This window comes from Nelumbo lutea, chromosome 1, assembly GCF_056320005.1.
Source record: "Nelumbo lutea isolate HS-2025 chromosome 1, American lotus-T2T, whole genome shotgun sequence".
NCBI lineage: Eukaryota > Viridiplantae > Streptophyta > Magnoliopsida > Proteales > Nelumbonaceae > Nelumbo > Nelumbo lutea.
Genome location: NC_142684.1, coordinates 145,160,791 through 145,184,478, shown reverse-complemented (window position 1 = coordinate 145,184,478; position 23,688 = coordinate 145,160,791). Strand labels below are relative to the sequence as shown.

The 23,688-nt window shown below is 37.5% G+C and overlaps 1 protein-coding gene across 5 annotated transcripts in view; it reads right to left on the bottom strand.

Moving 5' to 3' along the window:
* Positions 1–1,687: 1,687 nt before the first annotated feature.
* Positions 1,688–23,688, bottom strand: part of LOC148878141 (uncharacterized) — a 44,094-nt gene continuing 22,093 nt past the window's right edge. For 2 of the 5 annotated variants that reach the window (XR_016100650.1, XR_016100653.1), the window contains 8 exons: positions 10,706–10,792; positions 10,442–10,546; positions 9,452–9,565; positions 9,186–9,286; positions 4,145–4,256; positions 2,923–3,047; positions 2,018–2,114; positions 1,688–1,901 (listed from right to left, as the gene is read on the bottom strand). Coding sequence is in view for 3 of the 5 variants with exons in the window: in XM_088949266.1 (XP_088805392.1) it covers positions 2,102–2,114; positions 2,923–3,047; positions 4,145–4,256; positions 9,186–9,286; positions 9,452–9,565; positions 10,442–10,546; positions 10,706–10,792 (657 nt within the window). In the remaining 2 variants the exon portion in view is untranslated. Of the gene's footprint in view, positions 2,115–2,673; positions 3,048–4,144; positions 4,257–9,185; positions 9,287–9,451; positions 9,566–10,441; positions 10,547–10,705; positions 10,793–23,688 lie in introns of those variants that run through there. The other 3 variants (XM_088949266.1, XM_088949277.1, XM_088949286.1) reach the window with 3 other exon arrangements.

Here is a 23,688-nt window from a genome sequence, read left to right as displayed (position 1 = left end):
GTCATTTCTTATTATTTCCATCCAAAATCCATTTCGGCTTTTTATAACTCGTCTAGCTCCTTCAATTGTAACAACAGATTATAAAGCAATACAATTGTCTTAAATTGTTTAATTTAAATTAATCGGATTATATTATATTGTAAGTGGAAAAATTATACTGTCGGAAAGAAATGATACTGAAAGTGCTTTGACCAATCAACCCCCCCAGAAACCACCTGATTGGTTAACACTTTTATGATACTGATCGATTAGTTACAAGTTTTTAAGGTTTACTAACCTCTCTAATCAGTGAACTCCCACCGACCAAGATTTGTCTAGGCAAGTAGGATTCCAAGTATTCAAATTTGAATCGTAATAATTCTCTAGTTTTGTATGTTGTCAAACAATTAGAGAATTCAGGGGTGTCATTGGATTATGTGATTTGACATCTCATATTAGTTAAATTTCTCAGGCAAAAGATTTTTATTCATAGTTGTGATGTTTTAATGTTTTATATGTGCCTCACGAATCCAATTGATTGCCTTTAGTTTTTTTTTTCAGTCTTAATATTGGTTTGTATTTGTGAGCTCGGAGGCGCTGTAGTAAGCATGGTTTTCAAAACCAGACTGGACCAGACGATCGGACCAGAAAAACCGGGAACCGGTCACCTGATCAGTTCCGATTTTGGTCAGCAAACCACCAGCCAGTTAATCGTTCCAACCATTCAAACGGTTTTGACTGTTTTTCAACTTTTTTATTTTTTTGTCAGAACGGGCCAACCTTTCGGGTCAAACAGTTGGACCATTCAAACCGGTAACCAGACCCCTGACCGGTTTGATCACCGGGTTGGTTTTAAAAACCATGGTAGTAAGTGCATAAAAGCTTGATTCGATCAAATTTTGAATCCCAATCCTGAACTCGTTCAGTTCACGAACCTTGAAATAGTAGACTAGTAATTGCTGTACTTGGTGGACTAATACAGCATCCAAATTGTAAAAATCACTAGTTTTTAGATTCGGCCCAACGATGCATTTACACTAGCAGTTTAATCCTACCAGTGAAATTCACATGGTGTCTCTCCAAACAGCATCCAAACAGGTGTATCTTGTGCAATTCAAATGGTGGAACTGCTTATCTTGCCCATGTGCGTGTTATATTTGAGATTTGGGATAGGATCTTTGTGCTTTGTGGTTGCAAGTGGACTATTCTAAGTAGTTTGGATAGGTTCTTTGAGTCATCTACCTTCAGGTGGCCAAGAAAAAGGGGAGGCTTCTTTGAAGATGCACAAGGGCTGCAGTACTATGGACAATTTGGGAGTGATAAGAAATGATAGGAGAGAAATTCTGGGGATGTTCTTACGACCAATCGAGGAAAGGGATTCCACAAGAGATGAGATGCAGGCAATCGTGTATGGTCTATAAAAATCTGTGGAGTTAGAGGCATTCAAAAATTGATAATTGGAGGTGAATCTAAAGTGGTCCCAAGCTGGTTGAGAAAAGAGGAAAAAAGCCCCTGGTGGTTCAGAGATCGGCTTCTAACAGCCTTTTGCAACCTTGCATTGGGAATATCTCCTCATGAAACAAAGCACACAAGTACAGAGATATTCTCAATGCAATGCAGTAAAGGCTGCTCGAACGGGCTTTACCCTGACTGAAGCCGAACTCGGTGGTTCAGAAATGAGATAAAGTTCAGAAGACTGTCAAAAAGATATGCAAATATTAGTTCATTGGATTCCCAAGGCCTGTCAACAGCCTAGCAGATCAATTAGCAAAACAAGGGGTTAGAAGAGAACATGTTTTTTGGGCACAGCCGTAATATTAAAAGCAAACTCCCTGAGGCTTTTTACTGTTTTTTGTTTTGTACGGGTAGCCGAGGCTGCTCACTGATGCAAATTCCCTTTTCTCTCTCAATAAAAGCTTTTTCTGTTTTACCGATAAAAAAAAATTGTTATACAGAAAACAATTGAAATTAAACTAATACTTAATTGATATGCTGATCACAAAAATTTGTTAACAAGATGAGTTCAACTTGATCATACCAATTAGAATGCTTGTGGTACATCAATCTTTCATTAACATTGAAACCATTCTCAGTAGATAACCATTCTAGACCATTGCATGTGCTAACAGCAACATCTGCAAAGGAGATAAAGTGATGACAAACTGGGAACTCAAAGCATATGCAACCTTCCAAGCATTGGTCTGCCATATGCAATTACCCAATGTTGGTCCTGGCTACCAGGGATCTTGGAAGGAGTAAATTGGATATGGGACTAATCACAAAGTGCTTGGTTATCATTTAAAAAAAGGATAGATGTACACAGCCTTACCCCTGGCACATACAGAGAGGCTGTTTCTAAGATTTGAACCACCCTGGTCACCCAGGAATGGAGCAACCCAATCATAAAGTGGTTGATTATATGTGCAGGTTAAATTAGAGAGAATCATCATCGTTTTTTTTTTTTTTTGTTGAATCATCATCATTTCTGCCTTCAATACTTCAGGTTTTGGCCACTCATAAAGGATTTTTCCTCATTACATCAGATTATCTTCTGGGAACAACAGAAGATTGCATACAGAATAGATTATTCTCATTGTTGAGAAATGCACCTAAAAGATAATAACTTGAACCCTGGCCCCCACCCTCCCCCCCCCCCCCCCACGAAAAAAAAAAGAAAAAAATAACAGATATCACTGAAAGTAAAAACTCTGAACGAGTGGTAGTATCTCTTATCTTTGGATAAGCATTGGTTAGTATCTCTAAGTCTTTATGCATGATTATCTTTCCATTTTTTCTGGGGAAGCTGGGACGACTGCTCCATTGAGATAAAAGTAATATATTACATGTCATTATGATGTTCTGCTTATAAAAACATGCATTATGAACCAACCATTATACACTTTTTTGGTGGTGTGATGGGGAACTTAACTTTAGGAACGCTACCTCTTGCCTGCAATATAGATTCCAGAAATTATGGCCACCCCAGCAACTGCAACACCAAGTGATGCAAGGATCTTCGTCGCAGAAAAAGAAGGCTTTTGTGCAGGTATTTCCAGTAGATGCTTTATCTACAACAGAGAGAGCAAATAACTATAGAGCACCAATACACAAATTCATCTTAAAAAACGCAAAAGAAAATTTCTCATGGTCCACAAGCATCATACAAATCACTTCTCCATTTAACTATCAAGGTTTTAATGAATATTTCCCCAATCTCCAAATACAAATCTCCATACTGGATGATAAGAAAACATGAGTGGACCGTTTTTATTGACCTAAGATGAAAACTCCACTATTGTGAGATCATTATTTCATTTTGCATTTCACAAGTATTTTTTTGGTAATAAAATAACATTTATTAAAAAGAAAATAGAAAATACAAGGAAGGTGACCAAAGTCATCAGAGAGAAAACAACAAAATAAAACCATGAAAATCAAGGATCAGATATATCACACTAAAAAACTAATTCAAAGACAGAGATCTCCCAACTCCACTAGCAACAACAGCCATACCCAAACCCAAACATCCCTAGAAGCCCAAACTAAAAAAATGATAAAACCATCACCCACAAAAGGATATTCATAAAACCTCCTCACACCCTTGTAGCTGCTGAACCCAATAGAAACAAATAAGAACTCTCACAACTATTAACCAACTTCTCCAGCAGCCTGAATCAGAACTTCATTACTCCTCTTACTAAATCTATTTGACCTTTCTACCTTCCTATTAGGCCCAATCCCAAAAAAAAAAACACCTTTTTAACCTTGCAAATACTTTCAAAGCTTTAACAGTTTGACAATCTTTATGCTTTCTGAATCCTTTGACTGTATTAGAATCTCTAAGATTTTCTGTCCTGTCATTTATTCTCTCTAACTTCATCCAACACTGCATTCTCCTCAAAAGTTTTAACTGCAACCACCTCAACCCCTTTATCAGAGCATTTGTTTGCATTTCAGAAGTTGACTCCATCAAACTCAGAAAAAAAGGAGCTTACTCGGATCAAAAGTACCGATCATTTAATACTGAGATAAACAAACTAAAGGAATTGCTAAGATACTGAACAAGTAGATTAAGGAGTATCAAGAAAAAGAACTAAAAACTGACTTCATCAAACTCAGAAAAAAGGGATATCTTAGATTTTCCAATAAAAAAATGGTTACTAACTTCCACAGGCTTCTTCCAATGCTTCTTAATTCCTTGTAAGTGTCCCTTGCCAACAACTGCTACTACCGAAGTATGTTCACTAGCAACTCTTAGTAATGTGGATGACATATACCTGGATACAAGCATTAGTTAAAATAATGGAAATATACTTTAGATAAATTCCACCATGACCAAAACAATTAATAAAAACATAAGGAATGGCAAAGATGTTTCCCTAGAAGATAAGTAACAATAAAATCATCATGCCAAACTTCTAGCAAAAACAAGAAGAGTTCTTTGTTTTGTTTCTTCATGGCTCATGGTTCACTAGGGGTGGCCACGAGCCGAGCTCTTCACGAGCTACTCAAGCTCGGCTCGGCTCGGCTCAATTTCAACCGAGCTTCGAGCCGAGCTCTATCCCAATGTATAGGCTCGATTAATAAACGAGCCAAGCTCGAATATATATATAATAAAAATATTATAATTCCTATCAAATAAAAAATCTTTTTTATATATAATTTTTTTATTTTTATAAAACATTTTTTTCTCAAATCGAGCTCAAGCCGAGCCGAGCTCGAGCTCAAGGTTCTAGCTCAAACCCAGCTCGAGCTCGAGCTTAAGCCTTGTAGTACTTTGGTGAGCCGAGCCCGAGCCTGGTACTATTCAGCTTGGCTCGGCTTGAATCCACCCCTATGGTTCACTATACATCTTTAGGTTTTCATGTGAGGCATTTAAATAGACATTGCTTTAGCTATGCCATGCTCATTAAAACTCTAGTTGTACACATAAATGCTTGCATACATATATGAAATATGTATTTTTGTCTATACACATATACTTAATCATAGTTGAAAATGCACAGTTAGCATGTTCAACATCTTTTAACTCACCATATGATGGCCAGAGAAACAAGAAATAGCTTTCATGATCTCTTCAGAAGGTTCTGCCAATACCCCCCTTAAGAAAATGATCTTCTAGATAATTGGTGAAATCGTTTGTTTATGTTAGAAGTTTTTAAGTTTGGAAGGAACATCCCTATTTCATATACCCATATGAAAAGGTAGCATTTGGAAGGAAATTAACTAATAGGTTCCTTAGAAATAGGAAAATAGAACTGACGGAACTGTAGAGGATTGATTATGGTTCGATGGGCTAAGACCGACAGCCCTGAAGGCAATCTAGTAAACAATAACAATAATAAAGGTGTTATCATGTCAATCATGAAACAGAAGCAAATTTAGAAGCTAATGCCAGACTCAATTTTGGTGTTTATGAACATAAATGAGGAGCAGAAGGTAGCTTGGACTTTCAGGTCCCATAGCCAACATTATTAGATATGCTTTCTGCCACCATCTTCTGAAATAACTCAACCAAAGACCCTTCATATGGTTCAAAAACCCAATCATCATTGATTTTAGACCTGTAAGATTGTTCAGAAGATACCCTAGGCCTATAGAATCGATCACTTTGTGAGAACATACTGAATAAACCATTAGCTCTGATACCAAACTGATGTAGGACCAGCTCAGTTCTAGTCCTTGAAGAATGTTGAATGGTCTTCTTTGATCAGAACTTTATGGCTGTTGATGGCTGTAATGGCTTCTTGAAAGAATAAGAGAGAAAACAAGGATCAAAAGAAGAGAGAAAATACCTGAAATCACTCACAGGGTGCCTAGAATCACTCTAGGGCATGGGAATCACTCACCATAGTTAGCACAAGCTGAAAAAAATTCATAAACTTAATTGCCCTTTGTGTAAACCGTCCATACATATTTAGAGACTCTAAACTCATAATAATCCTAGGAGTCAAACTGTTTGACTCATAATAATCCTAGGAGTCAAACTGTTTGACTCATAATAGTCTTAGGAGTCAAACTGTTAGACTCACAATAGTCTTAGGATTCAAACTGTTAGACTCAATAATCCTAGGACTCAAACTAAGTTGTCATATCCTATTTCAATTCAAAGAAGACTCAATAACTCTAATCCTACTTATACAATGGCTCTGAAATTTTAAACATAAACAAACTATAAATGGGCAACCAAACCCTATTATTGGACCCTACAGAAAAATTAAAAAAATACCCTTGGTGTTCAATTCAGTCGAAATCCCAAGTACCATCACAATGCCATATCATGACCTAGTTGTAAGGCCTTCTTCTTTCTAGAATAAGTCTGGCATAGCGATGGTACTTGGGATTTGGACTGAATTGAACACCAAAGGCATTTTTTTTAATTTTCTGTAGGGTCCAATAATAGGGTTTGATTGTCTATTTATAGTTTGTTTATGTTTAAAAATTCAGAATTATTGCATAAGTAGGATTAGAGTTATTAAGTCTTCTTTGAATTGAAATAGGATATGACAGCTTAGTTTGAGTCCTACTAGGATCATTGAGTCTAACAGTTTGACTCCTAAGACCATTATTATGAGCTTAGAGTCTATAAATATGTATGGACGTTTTACATAAAGAGCAATGAAGTTTATGAATTTTTTCAGCTTATGCTAACTATGGTGAGTGATTCCCATGCCCTTGAGTGATTCTAGGCACCCTGTGAGTGATTCTAAGTATTTTTTTTCGCTTCTTTCTATCCTTGTTTTCTATATTATTCCTTCAAGAATCCATTAGAGCCATCAACAGCCATGAAATTCTGATCAAGAAGACCATTCAACATTCTCTAAGGACTAGAACTGAGCTGGTCCTACATCAGGAGGACTTGACCATCTAGAAGGTTCTTCATTTGTCAAAGGCTACTTTTATTAATGATTAGATGAAGCTCCAAGCAGCTGATGTCAGAACAATTGAGAAGCAAGAAGTCTTTAAACAGAAACATTAAGCAGGTAGACAGGGTCCAGGCTGGCTCACAACTCACAAGTAATAAAGAATACTAAGAAATTGCTACATAACCATTAAATGTTGTTTGCTAGAACCATGCTGTCTTTAGAAAGAAGTAACTCTGGTATGTAACATTGGTGCAATGAAATTTAAAGTTGTTGGATTGGGTGTTAATCCTTCCAGAATTCAGAGATGTGTCAAGAGCTTTGTTTGAAGTAGACTTTTGGGCATCTTTAGAGATGGGTGGGGGTCATTATCCACGTAATGCTATGTAAGGTGAGTGTTGGTCAATTGTTTTTTCTTTTGTTTTTTGGGTTATCTCTCATCACCGTTTGATGTACCTTTACATTTGATGTAATTTTCTTTTTTATTTACTACCAAAAAAATTTTAAAATCAAATGCCCCTTGAACATGATTGGATTAAATACATCTAAAACCCCAATTCCTTGACTCGGTCAAGATCTCATAGTTGGATCATTCAGTAAAATACAACCGGAAATATGTAAATATCTCTATAAATTCTCTTTTCCATTTCTTGTTGTTTTACATCTCTTTATTATCATGTCACATCACAGGACATGTTTCTCGCGGTCCCACTTGTAGCATTTCTCCACAAAACATGGTGACCTTTTTTTTAATAGCTAACATAAAAGGGGAGCCCAGTACACAAGGTTCCCACCAATGGAGGGTCTGGGGAGGGACAGAAAACAGATTTACAAAGCCTTACCTCTGCACGTACAGAAAGGCTGTTTCCAAGATTTGAACACTGATCACCCAGATCGCAATGGAGCAAAGCAACCCAACCATTGCACCAAGGCCCACCCTCCTTTTGATAGCTAACATGTTGAAGAGTAATTGCTAAGCAGTTTTTCTATATTATTTATATAAAAATTGTTAGGAATGTTAAGTTGTCAGTACATGCATATGAAACAAGTAATTTTAATAGATAGAAAATTGATGAAGCAATAAGATCAACCATCCACAAATTGGAGAAAACGAACTAAATGGACCATGAAAAAAATCACTAGTTCAGTTTTTTATTTCTAAGTTTGTCTGGTTGAAGTAACAAACACAAGAAACCTACAAAGTAATCTTATAGATAGAATAATCCATTTGAATCTAGTTCTATCACATTTTATGGAATTTGATCATGTCACCAATCCATGGTTTTGAAAACCAGACCGGACCGCATGGTCATACCAGTTGACCCAGGAACTGGTCAGGTATTCAATTCCGTTTCACCATAAAACTGCTTTTTGGCCAAAAACCATTGATTTGGTCAGCGAACCTTCAACCCAGACAACGGTTTTTGGTCATTTTTATTTTATTTATTATTTCATTATTTTTCTATTTTTTAAGTTAGAACATGTCGTCCATTTGAACCGGATAGTCGGACCGTTCAACCCGGGAACCAATCCCCATAACTTTTCCGTGTCCGGTCCGGTTTTTAAAACCTTGCACCAATCACCATATCTTACATGAGGATCAGAGAAGCATAGATCTTTTATCCATACAAAATTCAATATCAGCTATTATAAATACTATTCTTTCTATATCACAGACATACATGGATCAAATTGTTTTAGAAACATAATAAACTCAACTTAACTCAACTCAGTGTTACTGCCAACTATTTGGGGTCGGCAATTGTTTCAGAAACATACTTGTAGATAAATAATCTGTAAGAAGTCATACTTTTTTGAGTCTGTAGATATCTCTGCACGTGAGGCTTACCTTATTACTCTCTAAGACCAACTAGAGTGGACTGAGTGGATATTTCCAGCCTATGCAATAGGGATGCTTGGGATATTATACATATTCTCATTGTTTTTATAATTGAATAAAGTTTAATAGCTAACCATAAATAAAAAGACCAACTAGAGTGGACATGCATAGGGATTGAAAGTGATTGACAGTAGCTTCCTTTCTCTCTTGAGATTCATCACAATACCAAATAACAAGGGCAAAAAGAAAAGAGAAAGAAACAGTAAAATAAACACATAGAGTGGACATGCATAGGGATTGAAAGTGATTGACAATAGCTTCCTTTCTCTCTTGAGATTCATCACAATACCAAATAACAAGGGCAAAAAGAAAAGAGAAAGAAACAGTAAAATAAACACATAAATGTATATTATACGATGTGGAATATTTTCTTCACTAAATATATGCTTCCTGTAAAAATCCTTAAGAAGTTCAGTATGGTAAGGGATCAAAAGAATACTGACAGATCTCGTTCATAAAGGAGAGTCTCCATCAAAGTGGGAAATGCCTTGCTCATCTCTTGAATCACAAGAGTTAACATGTCCACATCATCCATTTCCTTCAGCTGAAGATACATCACGTTATAGTGCATCCAACATACAGAGTTTGCAATTATCCAAAATATGCAGAAAATAAAAGTTAGAAACATGAATATAGATTTCTTTCCCAATTAATGACATCAGACAAATAACAATAATACTAAATGAAGTAAGAAGACAAGCAAGCCTACCATTTTATTAAGATCCTCAGGGCTTGGTAGAAATAGAGCTTGGAAAAGTATGCAGTATAGAAACTTTGCTTTATGCCAAAGTGTCATCTTTCCCCATGTCCTCCGTAAGGTAACCTATTTCAGTTGACAGAACACTCATACTTAAGATGGTCCTCATGTAATAACAAGCATTTCACCTTAAGTCTGTAAATTGGAGAAGACTTTGCTTTGCATTTAGCTATTGGAGATTTGGAAATACCAGTTGCAGGATAATGTCTTAGAAGAAAGAGAAAAAATTCCATGGCATTCAGAATATTCAAAATTAAAAAAAAAAAAAAAACATTAACTTTAGAACTGTTTTCACAAGAAAAATGTAATAGTCTCAAATGGCTCTCCATATACATAAGCAATTGGGATCAAGTAGATAACCTCTAATCTCCAAGAGTTTTAAAAAAATAATTGCACCATTAGAAATGCTTTAAGCCTATAAGAGGACTCTTAATGTAAATAAAAAGGGTGTTAAATACTGATCAAAAAACAATAAAAAGGGTGTTAAAACACTAAATACTTAAACAAATCACAAATATAAACTCAAAATCTAGGATTGGCCCTTAACTTGGCCTTTGATGAGAACTCTAATTAATGTATGAAACATATGTTCTTGACACAAGGCATCTGAAGGTGTTAGTCTCAAGAGGTTTTCCATGAGACTTGCCTCAACACAAGACTCAAGGAATAAGCCTCACATGCCTTTTGAAACGCTTGGTGCAACTTTTGAATTTGAAGAACATAACTGGTGTAAATTTATACATTTTAAATAACGTAACTTAGTGTTGTCATGCCTTATTTCTACTATTTTGTTCATCTATAGGACTCCCGCTCTGCCACTTCACTCGGTCTAGTATCAATATCAAGTAGATAATAACTTCAAAGGTGCAACATGTATCTTACATTTGGATTCTACAATAGAATTACTGATCTTTGTTGCTTATAGAAATACATGTATCTTACATTGACTGGACGATCACCCAGGATCACCTTTCCACCATACTTCATTGCTTCTTCAAATGCCACCCGAAACTCAGCACCAGGAAAAACCTCAAGCTCATTAGCAACCTAAATAGATCATGTATGAGGAAATATCAGGCACAGAAACAACATAAAACCCTATAAATAGAGAAATGTTGTTAAATTGAAAGGAAAAATGTGAAAGTAATGCTTAAGATGAAACTAACAATGGAATGTCTAGAACTGTAGTAACTGATGAAAACATACCTTGGCAAGAAACCAGCTGTAAAGAATTCCAAAAATATTCATATTCTTTTTCTTCCACATATCCAACATTTCCCTCATGGTTGGTACCTGTTGAATTATAAGATGAGTACACTAGACACTAGCATGTGAACACTAGATTAAAAGTTAAAAGCCTTTAATAGAATGTAAGCAAACATATTATGAAATATGGACAATCAAGCAAAGAATATTGAGTAAGAGCAATGATAGCTAACCCAGGATTAAATGATGAATCACAACGCAAGTGTTGAACTTTTTATACAGGAAAAAGGAGAGAAAGCAATATGTAAAGTCCAAATCTATGCCACAATAACTGGGTTATGTATTAATAGATAATTCATAAAAATGTGTGGATTGTAGAAACACCAGTACAAGGTGATTTAGTTAATACCTAGCAAAAAGAGTGGAGTGATTGACAAACTCATTTAGATAAGGGATGTGGAGTTTTTTTGGTAATAAAATAGAATTTATTAAAATAAAAAATAAAGTACAAGAAAGATGACCAGAAATCATCCAATAGAAGAAAAAGAATCCCTACACCAAAAAATTTTGAGACCTGAACAATATGATGATTTGTCTTCTGAAACGCCTCACAGCAGTGGGACCCTCCAAAAAAGCCCGCAAGTCCAAAGGATCCTCATTGATTCTTTCTAACTCTAAATTTGTTCTGCAACCTCCTTACCCTCCTCAATCTCATTGTCCCCTGCTAAACCAAGAACTTTCAAACTATCCTGAGCACCCTTAACCCCAAGGTTAGGAATTTCCACTTCATTAACCATGCCAGTTTTTCCCATAGTATACTTTTCTTCCAATTTTTGAAGCTTTCCCTTGCAAATCCCCCCCCCCAAATAAAACGCAAGCCTAAAATCTTGCTCACCTCCACTTCAGCATTTACCACTTTCTCCAAACCTATTGATCTTCCAATATCATGAGTTTTATCTATGACCACCTCCTCCACATCCGATTCAGTGTATTCATCTCCATATCTCCAGTATTATCATCTTGTTTTAACAGCCTCATTCTGTAATTCCTTTTTCTTCTGTAGACATTTGGACAATGAACCTCACACTCTTCTCCCCCCATGTGTCCTTCCCCCTTTTCTTCTTTATTTCCTGATTCTTGAACACAATCCCCTTCTTCTTGAGCTTCATCTATCCCCAGCTCTTGAGCAGGAATTTTGTCACTTGCCTTGTCTCCTGTTTCCAGGTCAACCCTCTTGGTGTTTAAAGCTTCAACCTTCACCTCTTCCAACACTTCAATGTTATGGTCATTGTCATCCTTTCAATTCTTAAAAAATGTCTCACTACCTTCATTATTATCAACTTGCTCGGACACCACACTCCTTTGATTAGCTGAATCACCACCCAAACTAACCTTTCCACCCTCTTACGAGTCTCAACAGCTTCTTCACTCCCCCCCTCCCCTCCAATCCCTCGCCACAGTTTTTATAGGGGGTGTGGAATTAGGAAGACACTTATCACAGATGAACTCGGAGATTATTCCAAATTCTTGCATTGACATAGCATGCATGTATACATCAAAATAAATATGGCCTAAAAGCAGAAAAAGGATATGATGTCTCTCTTAGACAAAACAAATATGCATCACATCAGAATAAGATGTGATGTCTCTCCCAATTTCTGCTAACCATAATTGAGTTGTATCAAATGTTCTCTGGTTCCCAAAAAGACTCAACCACTCAAACCCACATCCAGTACTCCATGATCATCCAAAGCCCCGAGAAATGCAAATCTGATGGCAGTAGGGGTGAGAATAACAAGTATTTATGGTTTTTACTGGTACTGCAAATATGTATGCACATGGCAATTTTAGATGATTATAATAATAATAATAACAATAACAATAATATGTGCCAAATTTTTTCTACAAAGTTTTCATGTCTGTGTATAAAAATAATTCTTATTCACCACACTTATTTTTGTTTAATATTTAATATAAAGAATATATTATATCAGAGATGTGACCAAATGTTTTTTTACAAAATTTATGTATTTTCCATAATTTTTGTGTGCTTTTATTTTTTCAATTTTTATTCTATAATTATAATATCATCGGTTTACCCATTTGACCTGGATGGTTGAATTGCTTACCTGCCACTTGGATAGAACGGCTTCATTTTTGGGTCAGTTTTAAAGAAACATGGGTTTTATATTTGTAGACGTGTGAAATTTTAAGCCAAATGCATATCTCTGTTATCCGAGGAATTGCAGGATTTTTTATCTGGACATTGCATGAAAATGGAGACAAGAAGGAAGTCCGTACTAGTGATGAGGTGGAGACATGAGATTCAGGTCGAAGCAAAGAGATTATGTTGAAAGAGTGCAGAAACCAGGGCCAGGCTTCCTTGAAGGGAGGAGAAGAAAGCCACCATCTTTCTAGTCAGCAAAGTTACACAATGGCTGAAGGGATTTGTTGATGGAGCAGTGTTCTCTATTAAAATGATTGGCTGGAAGAGCTCTCTGGTACTTTCGGGGAAGAAATATGAAACCGAGCAAAGATGGAACAGGAAGGGGTGGTTCATGATAGTTAACAGAGTTCTTAGTAGTGGCAAGAAACAAGTGGTGTGCATGCTGGAGGGTAAGGAGAGCAGTGGTTGGAAGATGGTTACAGATAAGATGCAAGAGTATCTGACTCTTCAAGAAAAAGGTTTTTTGCAGAAACAATGTTTGAGCCAGAAGACAAAGAAGCTAACTCTAAAGGGGCAGTGGAGAACTCAGCTTCTATTTAAACCATTCAAACAGCTGCCATTGACACCAGAAACTAGCACCTGAGCAAAAGTTCTTTTAGCTGTCGGACCTTTTCCTTGTACCTCACATTTTTTACCATCCAATCTGCCCAAATCTTTTGGATAGCTGAAAGCCTGGTTGCCTATTTTTGTGAAACTTTTCATTTTCCCTTGGTTCCCCAACCTCAAGCTGCCACGTAAAACCTATGCTTCCACCTTCAATGAAGGAGGCCAGCCACTCCGGTAAAGACAAATCACTGAACCTCAGAGTAACTTTCCTAGGTATTTCCTCTGGTTTAACTCCATTCAAGAGCAGAGACAAGCTCCACATAACAAGGCAATGGAAACTGCCACCTCATGGTTCCAAAGGTGGAAAGGAAAACCAATCACCCGGACTACAACACCATCTTCAAGACTTAAACTGCAAAGGATTTTGAATTGGATGAGGGTGACCATTTAATGATTTAAACAAGTAAAGGTTTTCAGGTCATCTTGAATGCTCGAGCTTCAAAATCTATCAAAAGGAGTTTGAATGAAAATATTCCTCAGTCTCAACATATGCATCAGAAGATCAGCAACCTTTAACCCAGCTTCTTAGCTTCAACCACTATCATACTATCCCATTGCTCTTTACTGAAATTTACCATAAACAGAGCAATCCATCATGTGAAAACAAACAAGCATCTGCTCTTGCAAGCCTAGCAGTAGTCTTGGCATTTTCAGGTCATTAAGCAACAATAATGCATGTTTGTGCAAATGGATTCTACCTTCTAGGTCACCTCAAGAAGAGGAGGAACAAGAAAGCAACTTAGTTTCTGAGTTTACCATTGAAGTTGAGGAATGGAGGTAGCCCATCATTGGCTACTTATAGCATGCGAGGTTGCCTAATGATCCCAAGCATAGAGCCAAGATATGATGCCAAGCACCTCGAATCCAATACTACAACAATAACCTCTATAGATGCTACTTTAATGATGTTTACATGAGTTGTATCCATGGTGATGAGATTCAAAGTGCACTTGACAAAGCACACTCTTAGAGTCTATGGTGCTCCCAAATCAAGACCTAAGCTTCATGATTGACTCAAGTGAATGGGCTTCTACTGGCCAATAATGGTGCAGGAATCAAAGCGATATGCCAGAAGGTGTCAAGTATGTCAATCCTATGGGGACTTTATTCATCAACCACATGAACCACTCATCATTATCATCCATGCATTATCCCAACTATATGGGGTCAATTACATGAATCCTGTTTCGCCAATCCATTCTATTCAATGTCATATCCACTATTAAATGATTAGTGCTCAAACCATTTCTTACTACTTCTACCCATGTCCTTTTTGGTCTACCCCTAGCTCTTTAGGCCCTTCAACTTGTAACAAACTACTTCTAACTGGAGATGTTGGTGGTCTTCTATGCACATTACCAAACCACCTTAGGCTACTCCCTCTCATTTTATAACCTATTAGAACTACTCCTAGGTTCCTATGGATGACTTCATTCCTAATCCTATCCTTTCCAGTTTTTCCACTCATCCACTACATCCTACAATTGCAACATGGCCATTTAACGCTTGGGGACTTGATGTGGTTGGACCTATACCTAAGTCTTTATACCAACATCTCTTCATTCTAGCAGCAATTGACTATTTCTCTAAATGGGTAAAGGCAGTCCCTCTTCAAGAATTGAAGAAGGGAGATGTTGTCAACTCCTAACTCACATTGCTAATTGATACATTGTTAGCAATGTGAGTCATTCTCAGCAACTTTGGTGACACAATTTTGTGACAAGTATGGTATTAAATAGAAGTTTTCTACCGTATATAATGCAACAGCCAACAAACTTGCAAAAGCCTTTAATAAACCCTTCTGCAAGTTACTTGAGAAGATAGTGTCCAAGTCAAATAGGGATTGGCATAAGTGTTTGGACGAAGCCTTATGGTGTAGAAGTTGTGCTCCCTCCAAAGAGACAGATGACCTCCCTAAGAATGGCTATCTAAGAGGGGATTACGAGAGACAAGAACATGAAATTATGATTGGCTAAGCTCAAGGACCTGGACAAGAAGCAATTAGAAGCTCAACAAAGAATAGAGTGCTACCAAGCTCATTTGGCTTGTGCATTCAACAAGAAGGTTCAACTCCACTCCCTTCTGAAAAGAGAACTACTCCTTATTGTTCGATGCCCCATTGTCCTTTCACACCATTCAAGGAAGAAGTTTTGACCCTAAATGGGATGGACCTCATGTAGTGGAAGAAGTTTACACTAATGATGCCTACAAACTCATTACACTAGAGGATCTCCATCTTAGACCCATTAAGGAGTACCTTCAAAGGTAATATCCCTAATTTTTTCATTGTAAAGCTTTTGGCCAACTTGAGCCTAAACTGTGAATGGAAAAACAAAATCAAAATGTCTTTCCATTATAACGCTTCTATTCCGCATAAGCTTAAACTATAATTGGCAAAAAGAAAGCAAAAAAAACTATAAAAGAAAAGTCATTTCATTGTAAATTTGTAATGCTCCTGACCTGTAAGAAATTAAATTGTCAATAACTTAAAATAACCGTCAAACATGAATGTTCCTTTTTCAAAACAAATGAAAGGGAATTCCAATTTTATTGCTCAAGTACATCATTTACAATGCAAAAAGAAATTGTCCATTTAAAGTACTCTAATTACAAATAAAAAGCCTATTTCTTGGGGTCTTGATTAACCCAATTTACTTTTGCAAGGGCCTTGAATGCATCCATAAGTGAACTTCTTCTTTGCTCATGACCTTCTCTTGCTTTAGGCCATCATATTGAGCTTTTGTAGTTACAAATGCCACACTAGCTTCCCGCTTGTCCTTGGCAAGAGTTCTCTCTCGAGACATTAAGGAAGAATATCGTTCCAGAAGCTCCTGCTATTGCTCCTCCGGTCTCTGCCTCTCCTCCTCAAGTGATTGTAGTCTTTCATTGATTTGACACCACCCATCTTCAATGGTAGCAATGTTTTCTTTAATCTAATTCATCTAACTACTGATGGAAGATGTGTTTGGCTCATTTGCACTCATCTTGATGGCTAGAGTGGACAATTCCTTTTCCTTTTAAACTTCCAAGAAAGGGGCGCAGAAGAGAAGAGGGCATCGGGGAGGGTGATTGTTCCAGAGGAGAAGAGACATTCCAGCAACTAGATTTCAAGCACCATAGAAAAAATAACAGTGTTATTAGAAGGAAACAAGAAAGAAACAGAAGCATGATGCAATGAGGATATCCTGGTACCTCCGTACAAAAATGACGAGGTGAGTCAATCTTGTTCGCCAAGTTTTTTTGCCTTGGAAGTTACAAACAGGGAGAGAGGGGAAGAAAGAAGCTCATAAGAAAAGGCAAGGGAGAAGATAACAAAAAAAAAAAAAAAAACAGGAGGAGGAGGGGCAAGTGGAATCTGAGATAAGGTATATAATAGAAAGAGGAGGCTTTTAATTACCAATTAGAGGCCAGGAGGAGAGAAGCAAGGGGAAGAAGGAGAAGCCTTAGAGTTGGGGGACAAGAATAGAGAAAGAGAAAGAGCAGATCAGACCCAAGGGGATCAAGAAACTCCAGAGATAGTACAAAACAGGAAGGTGAATATTAACAAACTGGTGGAGAGGGAGGTCGAGATAGGTAAAGTCTCTTGGCTTAGTCTTCTAGGGAGGGGAAGGTTTTGCAAGAATAGCTTTTGAGAAATTTGAAAAAAAAAAAAAAGAAAAGGGAAGAATACCTTGAAAAAAATAAGGGGTGGGACGAGGAAGGAGGAGAGGAGGGGTTGGACGAGATTGAGTGAAATATAGGGGTCGAGGGAGGACGGGGGGGGGAAGACGAGGATCCTTAGTTGGAACGTGAGGGGAGTGAGCGAAGGAAGAAGAAGGGAGATAGTAAGAAATTTTCTTAGAAGTATCAAACCAAAGGCGATATTATATCAAGAAATAAAACTGGAATGTCGAATACTTGTTAGCTGGGGTGAGCAATTCGACTGCAGCCTGGGTTCTCAGTCATCCAGAGTTCAACCAAGAGAACAAGTCAGATCTGATAGAGAATTTCTGGAGTACCCTGGAGTTGAATCCCTGTAATTTTTAGTCATTTACAGTGTAATTTGTTAAATAGTTGGTTTGTTATCTAGACAACCATTTTTCTGAGATGTATTGCTTTCTTTTCCAGTTTTAATAAAATTTCCTTTTGATCCTTCAAAAAAAATTCCTTTTCCTTTTACCTTCCAATTAGAGCATTCCTAATTCTACCTCTATGAACAAGGAACTCTACACGTAATAACAAAGAACCAAACTCCTGGATCAAGAGAGAGGTATCAAGATGAAAGAAAGACAAAGAAAGAAAATCATCTGTGCCACCAAAACGCCCTGAAGTATATACCGAAGGAATTAATGCCTCCAAGGAGTATGCCTCATGTGCAATAGGCATACACCCCATACAAAAAGACAAAGAAAGAAAGAAAAGAAAGAAGACAAAGGTAAGACATGAAAAGGAAAGGGAAAGAAGGGTAAGAGAAGGGGAAAGAAAATATTGGTCGTAGGTGGAACCCCTTTCAGCTTGTGTTATGCATCTTGATTCTTCTTAATATAAGGCAGTCTTTCATAAATTTTGAACAAAAAAAGAAGATGAGATCCTCCTTCCCCTTCTTCTACCACCTCCCCCCACTCCTTCCTCCTGATTCCCCTCCTCTTAAGGAGGCTTACACCTCCTTATGATCAAGAGGCTTACAACTCCTATGTTCTAAACTACACCTCAGGCCATAGGGTGATGCTTCCAAAATAGTATTATTGAAGAATTTTTGTTATGACATTAGCCCCACAAAGTCTGAAGCAATTTGGCTCTGAGGAATTTTTGAAAGGTTAGCCTCCAAAATTCTGAAGAAATTTGTGAAAGATTAGCTCCAAAAATTCTAAAGAAATTTGTGAAAGTAGGCTCCAACTCAGCTTTTAGGATGCTTCTTATCCCTTCATGTTAAAAGACCATGCATGCCCCATACAATCTCCAAGAGGATTGGTTAACTCCTCGGAGAAGGTAGAAGACTCTAGCACTGCTTGACTTGTGACAAATGGTTTGGAACAAGGATGAGAACCTTGGAGGTGGAAGAGGCAGCATTGCAAGAATGAATTGGATGTACTTCCTCAGTTTGATTTCCATCCTACATGCTAGATGATGCATAACCAAGTGCCCCATCATCTAGGAATGGCCCCAAGTGCTGATATTTGGCACAAGCAGAAAGATTGCAAGAAAATGAGAGGAGACATGCATAAGATACCAAGATTAATGATGAAAATAAAATCAAAATGCAAAGTACAAATATCACCATTAGCTATTGCATAGGGCGATAAATCTAGAGGAGGAGGAAAAATAGAAGACCTCAATCTAATCATGAACGACTAAGCAATTGCCGAATTGATGGGCTCTTTACCCTTTTCTAGTGCACGCTCAAGAACAATAGAAAATGCACACTCCAATGACTTGGCTCGTTAATGGGATCATTCATCAGCTTCACGAGTCTCTTTGTCATAAGACTCTACTAAGGCACAAAAACTCTTATCACCTCTTAGATTTCGAGAAGCTTCAACATTTATGACAAAATTTGGTTGAGACATCCCTATAGCCAATGCATCTGCATGAGCATCATCCAGCTGAACTACTTCTCGAGACTATGAAGTCAACATCTTGGGGTCATGTATCTTTACCACCTTTCATCGAGGCTCCTCGTTAGGAAGGAGGGTAGTGGTAAGATTATCATCATGCCCTCTCCTTAAAGGTGAGCCAGGCTTCTTACTTGGATTCATGGTCTTTCCTTTCTCAAGTATCTTCTTACATTCATGCATAGCCCTGCCTTATTCTATTTTTTTTATGAATAACTTTGCCTTATTCTGTTGTACAACTTAATTTGCTCAAAGCTAAAGTTTTCACGTCAATCTCCTCTAGAGCACATCTTGCACCTTGCATCTACCATTGGAAGTAACTTAAATCATACTGACAATCAATATACCAAGACTTGGAACATGAAATGTAGCCCTAGTGTTCACCTGAGTAAGGGACGATCACAGACTATAAATCTTAGCAAGACTAGTGTGTTAAGATAAATGTTTTGGAGTCCTTGGAACCTTTTGAAGGAAGCCTTGTTGATGAGAGCAAACCTATGTCGATTGTACACCTCTAGATTGGTGTTGAACTTAAATTCCCTGGACTCTATAGAGGGGGATTCATCATCAACACAGTTTCCGGGGTTTTGAACATTAAATTACAATTTTTTGTTGCAAATCAATCTTATTCCCGGCCATGTCACCACGAGTAACTTCTCGAGCTAACTTTGATTCCTTAACAAAAAAGTACTAGGCACTTAAGAGCCCATGAAACATCTCAATGAGGAGTCATCTATAATTAGATGAAACATCAACGAAGACACCTCTATCAGAATATAGTCCAATCCAAGCATACGTGTAATGTCTGGGAAGTTGATACCCCAAGAATAGTACTGTTGAGGTTTTAGACAAATTATGTAGTCTATAGTGGTAGTTTTTTATTATTTATTATTTAAATAAGAAGTGGGGACCACAACACTCTTGTTGGGTCCTTTTTGAGTAGTTATTTAAATGCCTTACGCAATTTTATGTAACCGTCCTATAAGGGCAATTTGGTCTTTGCACTTTTTATTATTTTAGACTATAAATAATAGTGAAGAGGGTGGCCAGCATTATTACTCTCTTTTCTCTCAAATCTCTTCTCTTCTCTTTCTCCTTTCTTCTCTTCTTCTTCAAGAAATATTCTTTTCTTTTACAGATTTTTTATTTCAGCACTTTTCTACTTGGTATCAGAGCTTGGCTAAGGTTTCTTGGAGTTTTTTCCATGCAGTCCTAGATCAGCCGATTGCATGAGGAGATAAAGGTCTGATCAATCTACTTCAGATTGCCTAGTTCTTGGATTGTTTGGTGTGATCTAGTCATCAAGAGGATGATTATGTTTTGGCATCAAAATCGGGAAGAACTAGAGTGCGGGGAAGAGTCCTAGTCAAGTTGGACTCTTCGATTTTGATCTGATCTTGGGCGCTCAGGTATTATTGGGTTTAGTAGAAATCTGCTGAATTCAAAAAATATGAAAAGAAAAGTAGTTTCTTGAAGGGAGAAGGAAGAGAGAAGGAGAATAAGAGAAGAACAGATCTTGAAAAGAAAAGAGAGCAATAATCTGGCCGCCCCCTTCACTTATTATTTAAACAAAAATATAAGAGCAGTACAAAGACAACTATGCCCTTACAGGGCGGCAAAACATAAAACAGCATATATAAGACTCAAAAACATAATAAAATTTGGACTCACATAACTATCATGGTCCCCACCTCCTATCTATCAACTAACATAAAACATCTACTCATGAAACAACACGAAACTGATGAATCTTCAACACTCCCCCTCAAGTTGGGAGTAAATGTCACACATTCCCAACTTGCGTAGATCATGTTCAAGATTGTTCTTTGCAACCACATTAGTGAGAACATCAGTCAACTGCAACTCTAAAGAGACATAAGGCAAGCAAACTTCTCTGGTTGTTACCCTTTCTCTTATGAAGTGTCTATCAACTTCAATGTGTTTTGTCCTATCATGCTGAATTGGATTGTGGTCAATATTGATTACAGCCTGATTGTCACAGTACAGCATCATAGATTCCTCTGCTTTGACTCCAATCTCACTCAAAAGAGATCACCCAAAGTAGTTCTAAGACACCATGAGCCATGGATCTATACTCAATCTTTGCACTTGACCTTGCCACAACCACTTGCTTCTTACTCTTCCATGAGATCAAGTTTCCACCTACAAAGGTACACACTCCTAATGTAGATCTCCTGTCATCTAAGCACCCTGCCCAGTCTACATCTGTATAGGATTCTAAGTTCAGATTTTCATGATTTGAGAAAATAATACCTCTGCCAGGGTGCTTTTTCAGGTATGCAAGTATTATCTCAATAGCTTCCTAGTGCTAAACCCGATGTGCATGCATGTACTGACTCACAACACCAACAACATAGGAAATATCTGGTCGTGTCATACACAAATATAACAATCGGCCCACCATTCTTTGATATCTCCTACCAATTCACCATCCACAACAATAATTCTATGATTTGGATCAATAGAAGTGTCGGTTGGTTTGGTTCCCAACTTCTCAATCTCCCGTAGTAGGTCGAATTCTTGTTGCAATATTTTTTTGAGATCATCAATCTCCTCCAGATCATTACCTATAACCACTATATCATCCACATACACAATCAGAATTGACACCAGAGCATCTCTCCTCTTTACAAAGAGGGTGTGATCAGATTGGGTTTGTGTGTACTCAAAATGGATAAGTGCCCCTTTGAATCTGTCAAACCAAGCCCTAGTGATTGTTTCAGGCCACACAATGATTTTCTGAATTTGCACACCTTTCCTTTACCAATATTTTCATAAAAACTTGTCGAAGTGTCCATATATACCTCCTCCTGTAAATCATCATTGAGAAAAGCATTTTTAACATCAAGCTGAAACAAGGGCCATGAATAGGTGGCTGCCAGAGATAAAAGAAGACGAACTGAACTCATCTTAGCTACCAATGCAAAGGTTTCCAGATAATCAATGCTATAGGTTTGAGTATACCCTTTTGCTACCAACCATGTCTTGTACCTCTCTATCCTACCATCGGCCCTATACTTTATAGTGAATACCCATCTACATCCGATTGTCTCCTTGTCTGGAGGAAAATCAACTATTTCCCAAGTTTGGTTTTTAACCAAGGCTTCCATCTCTTCTTGCATGGTTGTTTTCCACTCAATTTTGGAGAGAGCCTTAGTAACATTCCTGGGTATAGACATAGAATCCAAGGAAGAAAGGAAAGATCGGTAGGAGAGTGATAAGGCATTGTAGGAAAGATGGTGTGAAATGCAATGGGTGATATACTTTCTCTTCCCTTTGCGAAGTGCAATGGGAAGATCAAGGTCAGTGGGATCAGCTGCAACAATCGTGTTAGGTATAGGAACATTATCATTAGAAAACACAATAGGCTTAGTCTCAAGAAGAACACCCGGAACTGTATTTATTGAATCTGGAGCTTCAAAAGGACTTATAGAGAGTGGTGTGGGTTGAGGATGTGCGGAGTCAACCATCGTCTGCCAGCGCTGATATTTCTATGAAGCTGCCTGTAGTGGTACTGGCAATGAAACTGATGGAGGTGTTGATGGAACAGATGGAGGCACAAAAGAAACAAGAAGAGGAACAAACTATAAGTTCTCCCCAAAACTCTCCCCCTGAGGAGAACCACTTGAGAAGAAGGTGGATTCAAAAAAGGTAACATCCATGGTAACAAATATGCTCCTCAACACAGAGTCATAACAATAATACCCCTTTTGGTTCTGAGCATACCCAAGGAAAACACATTTCTTGGCCTTAGGATCCAATTTCTTGCAATGGGGGCCAAGAATGTGAACAAAGGAAACACAACCAAAAACCCTCAGAGGTTTGTGAAATATCTCTCCATCTGGAAAAAGAAAGTTAAATGGCACCCTAAAACCCAAAGTCCATGAAGGAACACGATTAACCAAATGCACAGCTGTAAGAACTACATCTCCCCAAAAATGAACATGAACTGAAATATACACCATAAGACTTCGTGCCACCTCCACAATGTGTCTATTTTTTTCTCTCAGCTACTCCATTCTGTTGCGATGTATATGCACAACTACTCTGATGAAATATACCATGCTCTAAAAAATGTGGTCAAGTCCTTCTCAAAATACTTTGGCATTATATGATTTGAAAACTTTATTTCTCACTCCAAATTGTGTGAGAACCATTTGGCAGAACTATCGTACCAAGTCAGAAACCTCATCTCTTGATCTCATCAAATATATCCAAGAATACAGTGTATAATCATCCACAAACAAGAGAAAATAACGGTATCCTCCCATGGAAGGAATATGATATGGTCCCCATACATCAGTGTGAATAATATTAAAAGAAAAAGTACTTCTTTTATTACTTGGCTTAAAAGAATGTCTATAATGCTTTCCCAACTGACACCTCTCACACTCCAAGGTAGATAACTGAACATACTCAAATAACTTTGGAAAAAGAAATTTCAATGAATTAAAAGAAAGATGTCTCAAGCGATTATGCCAAAGCATAATTTGGCTCACTCACTCCGACCCACTACTACTGTTGCTACTAACACGATT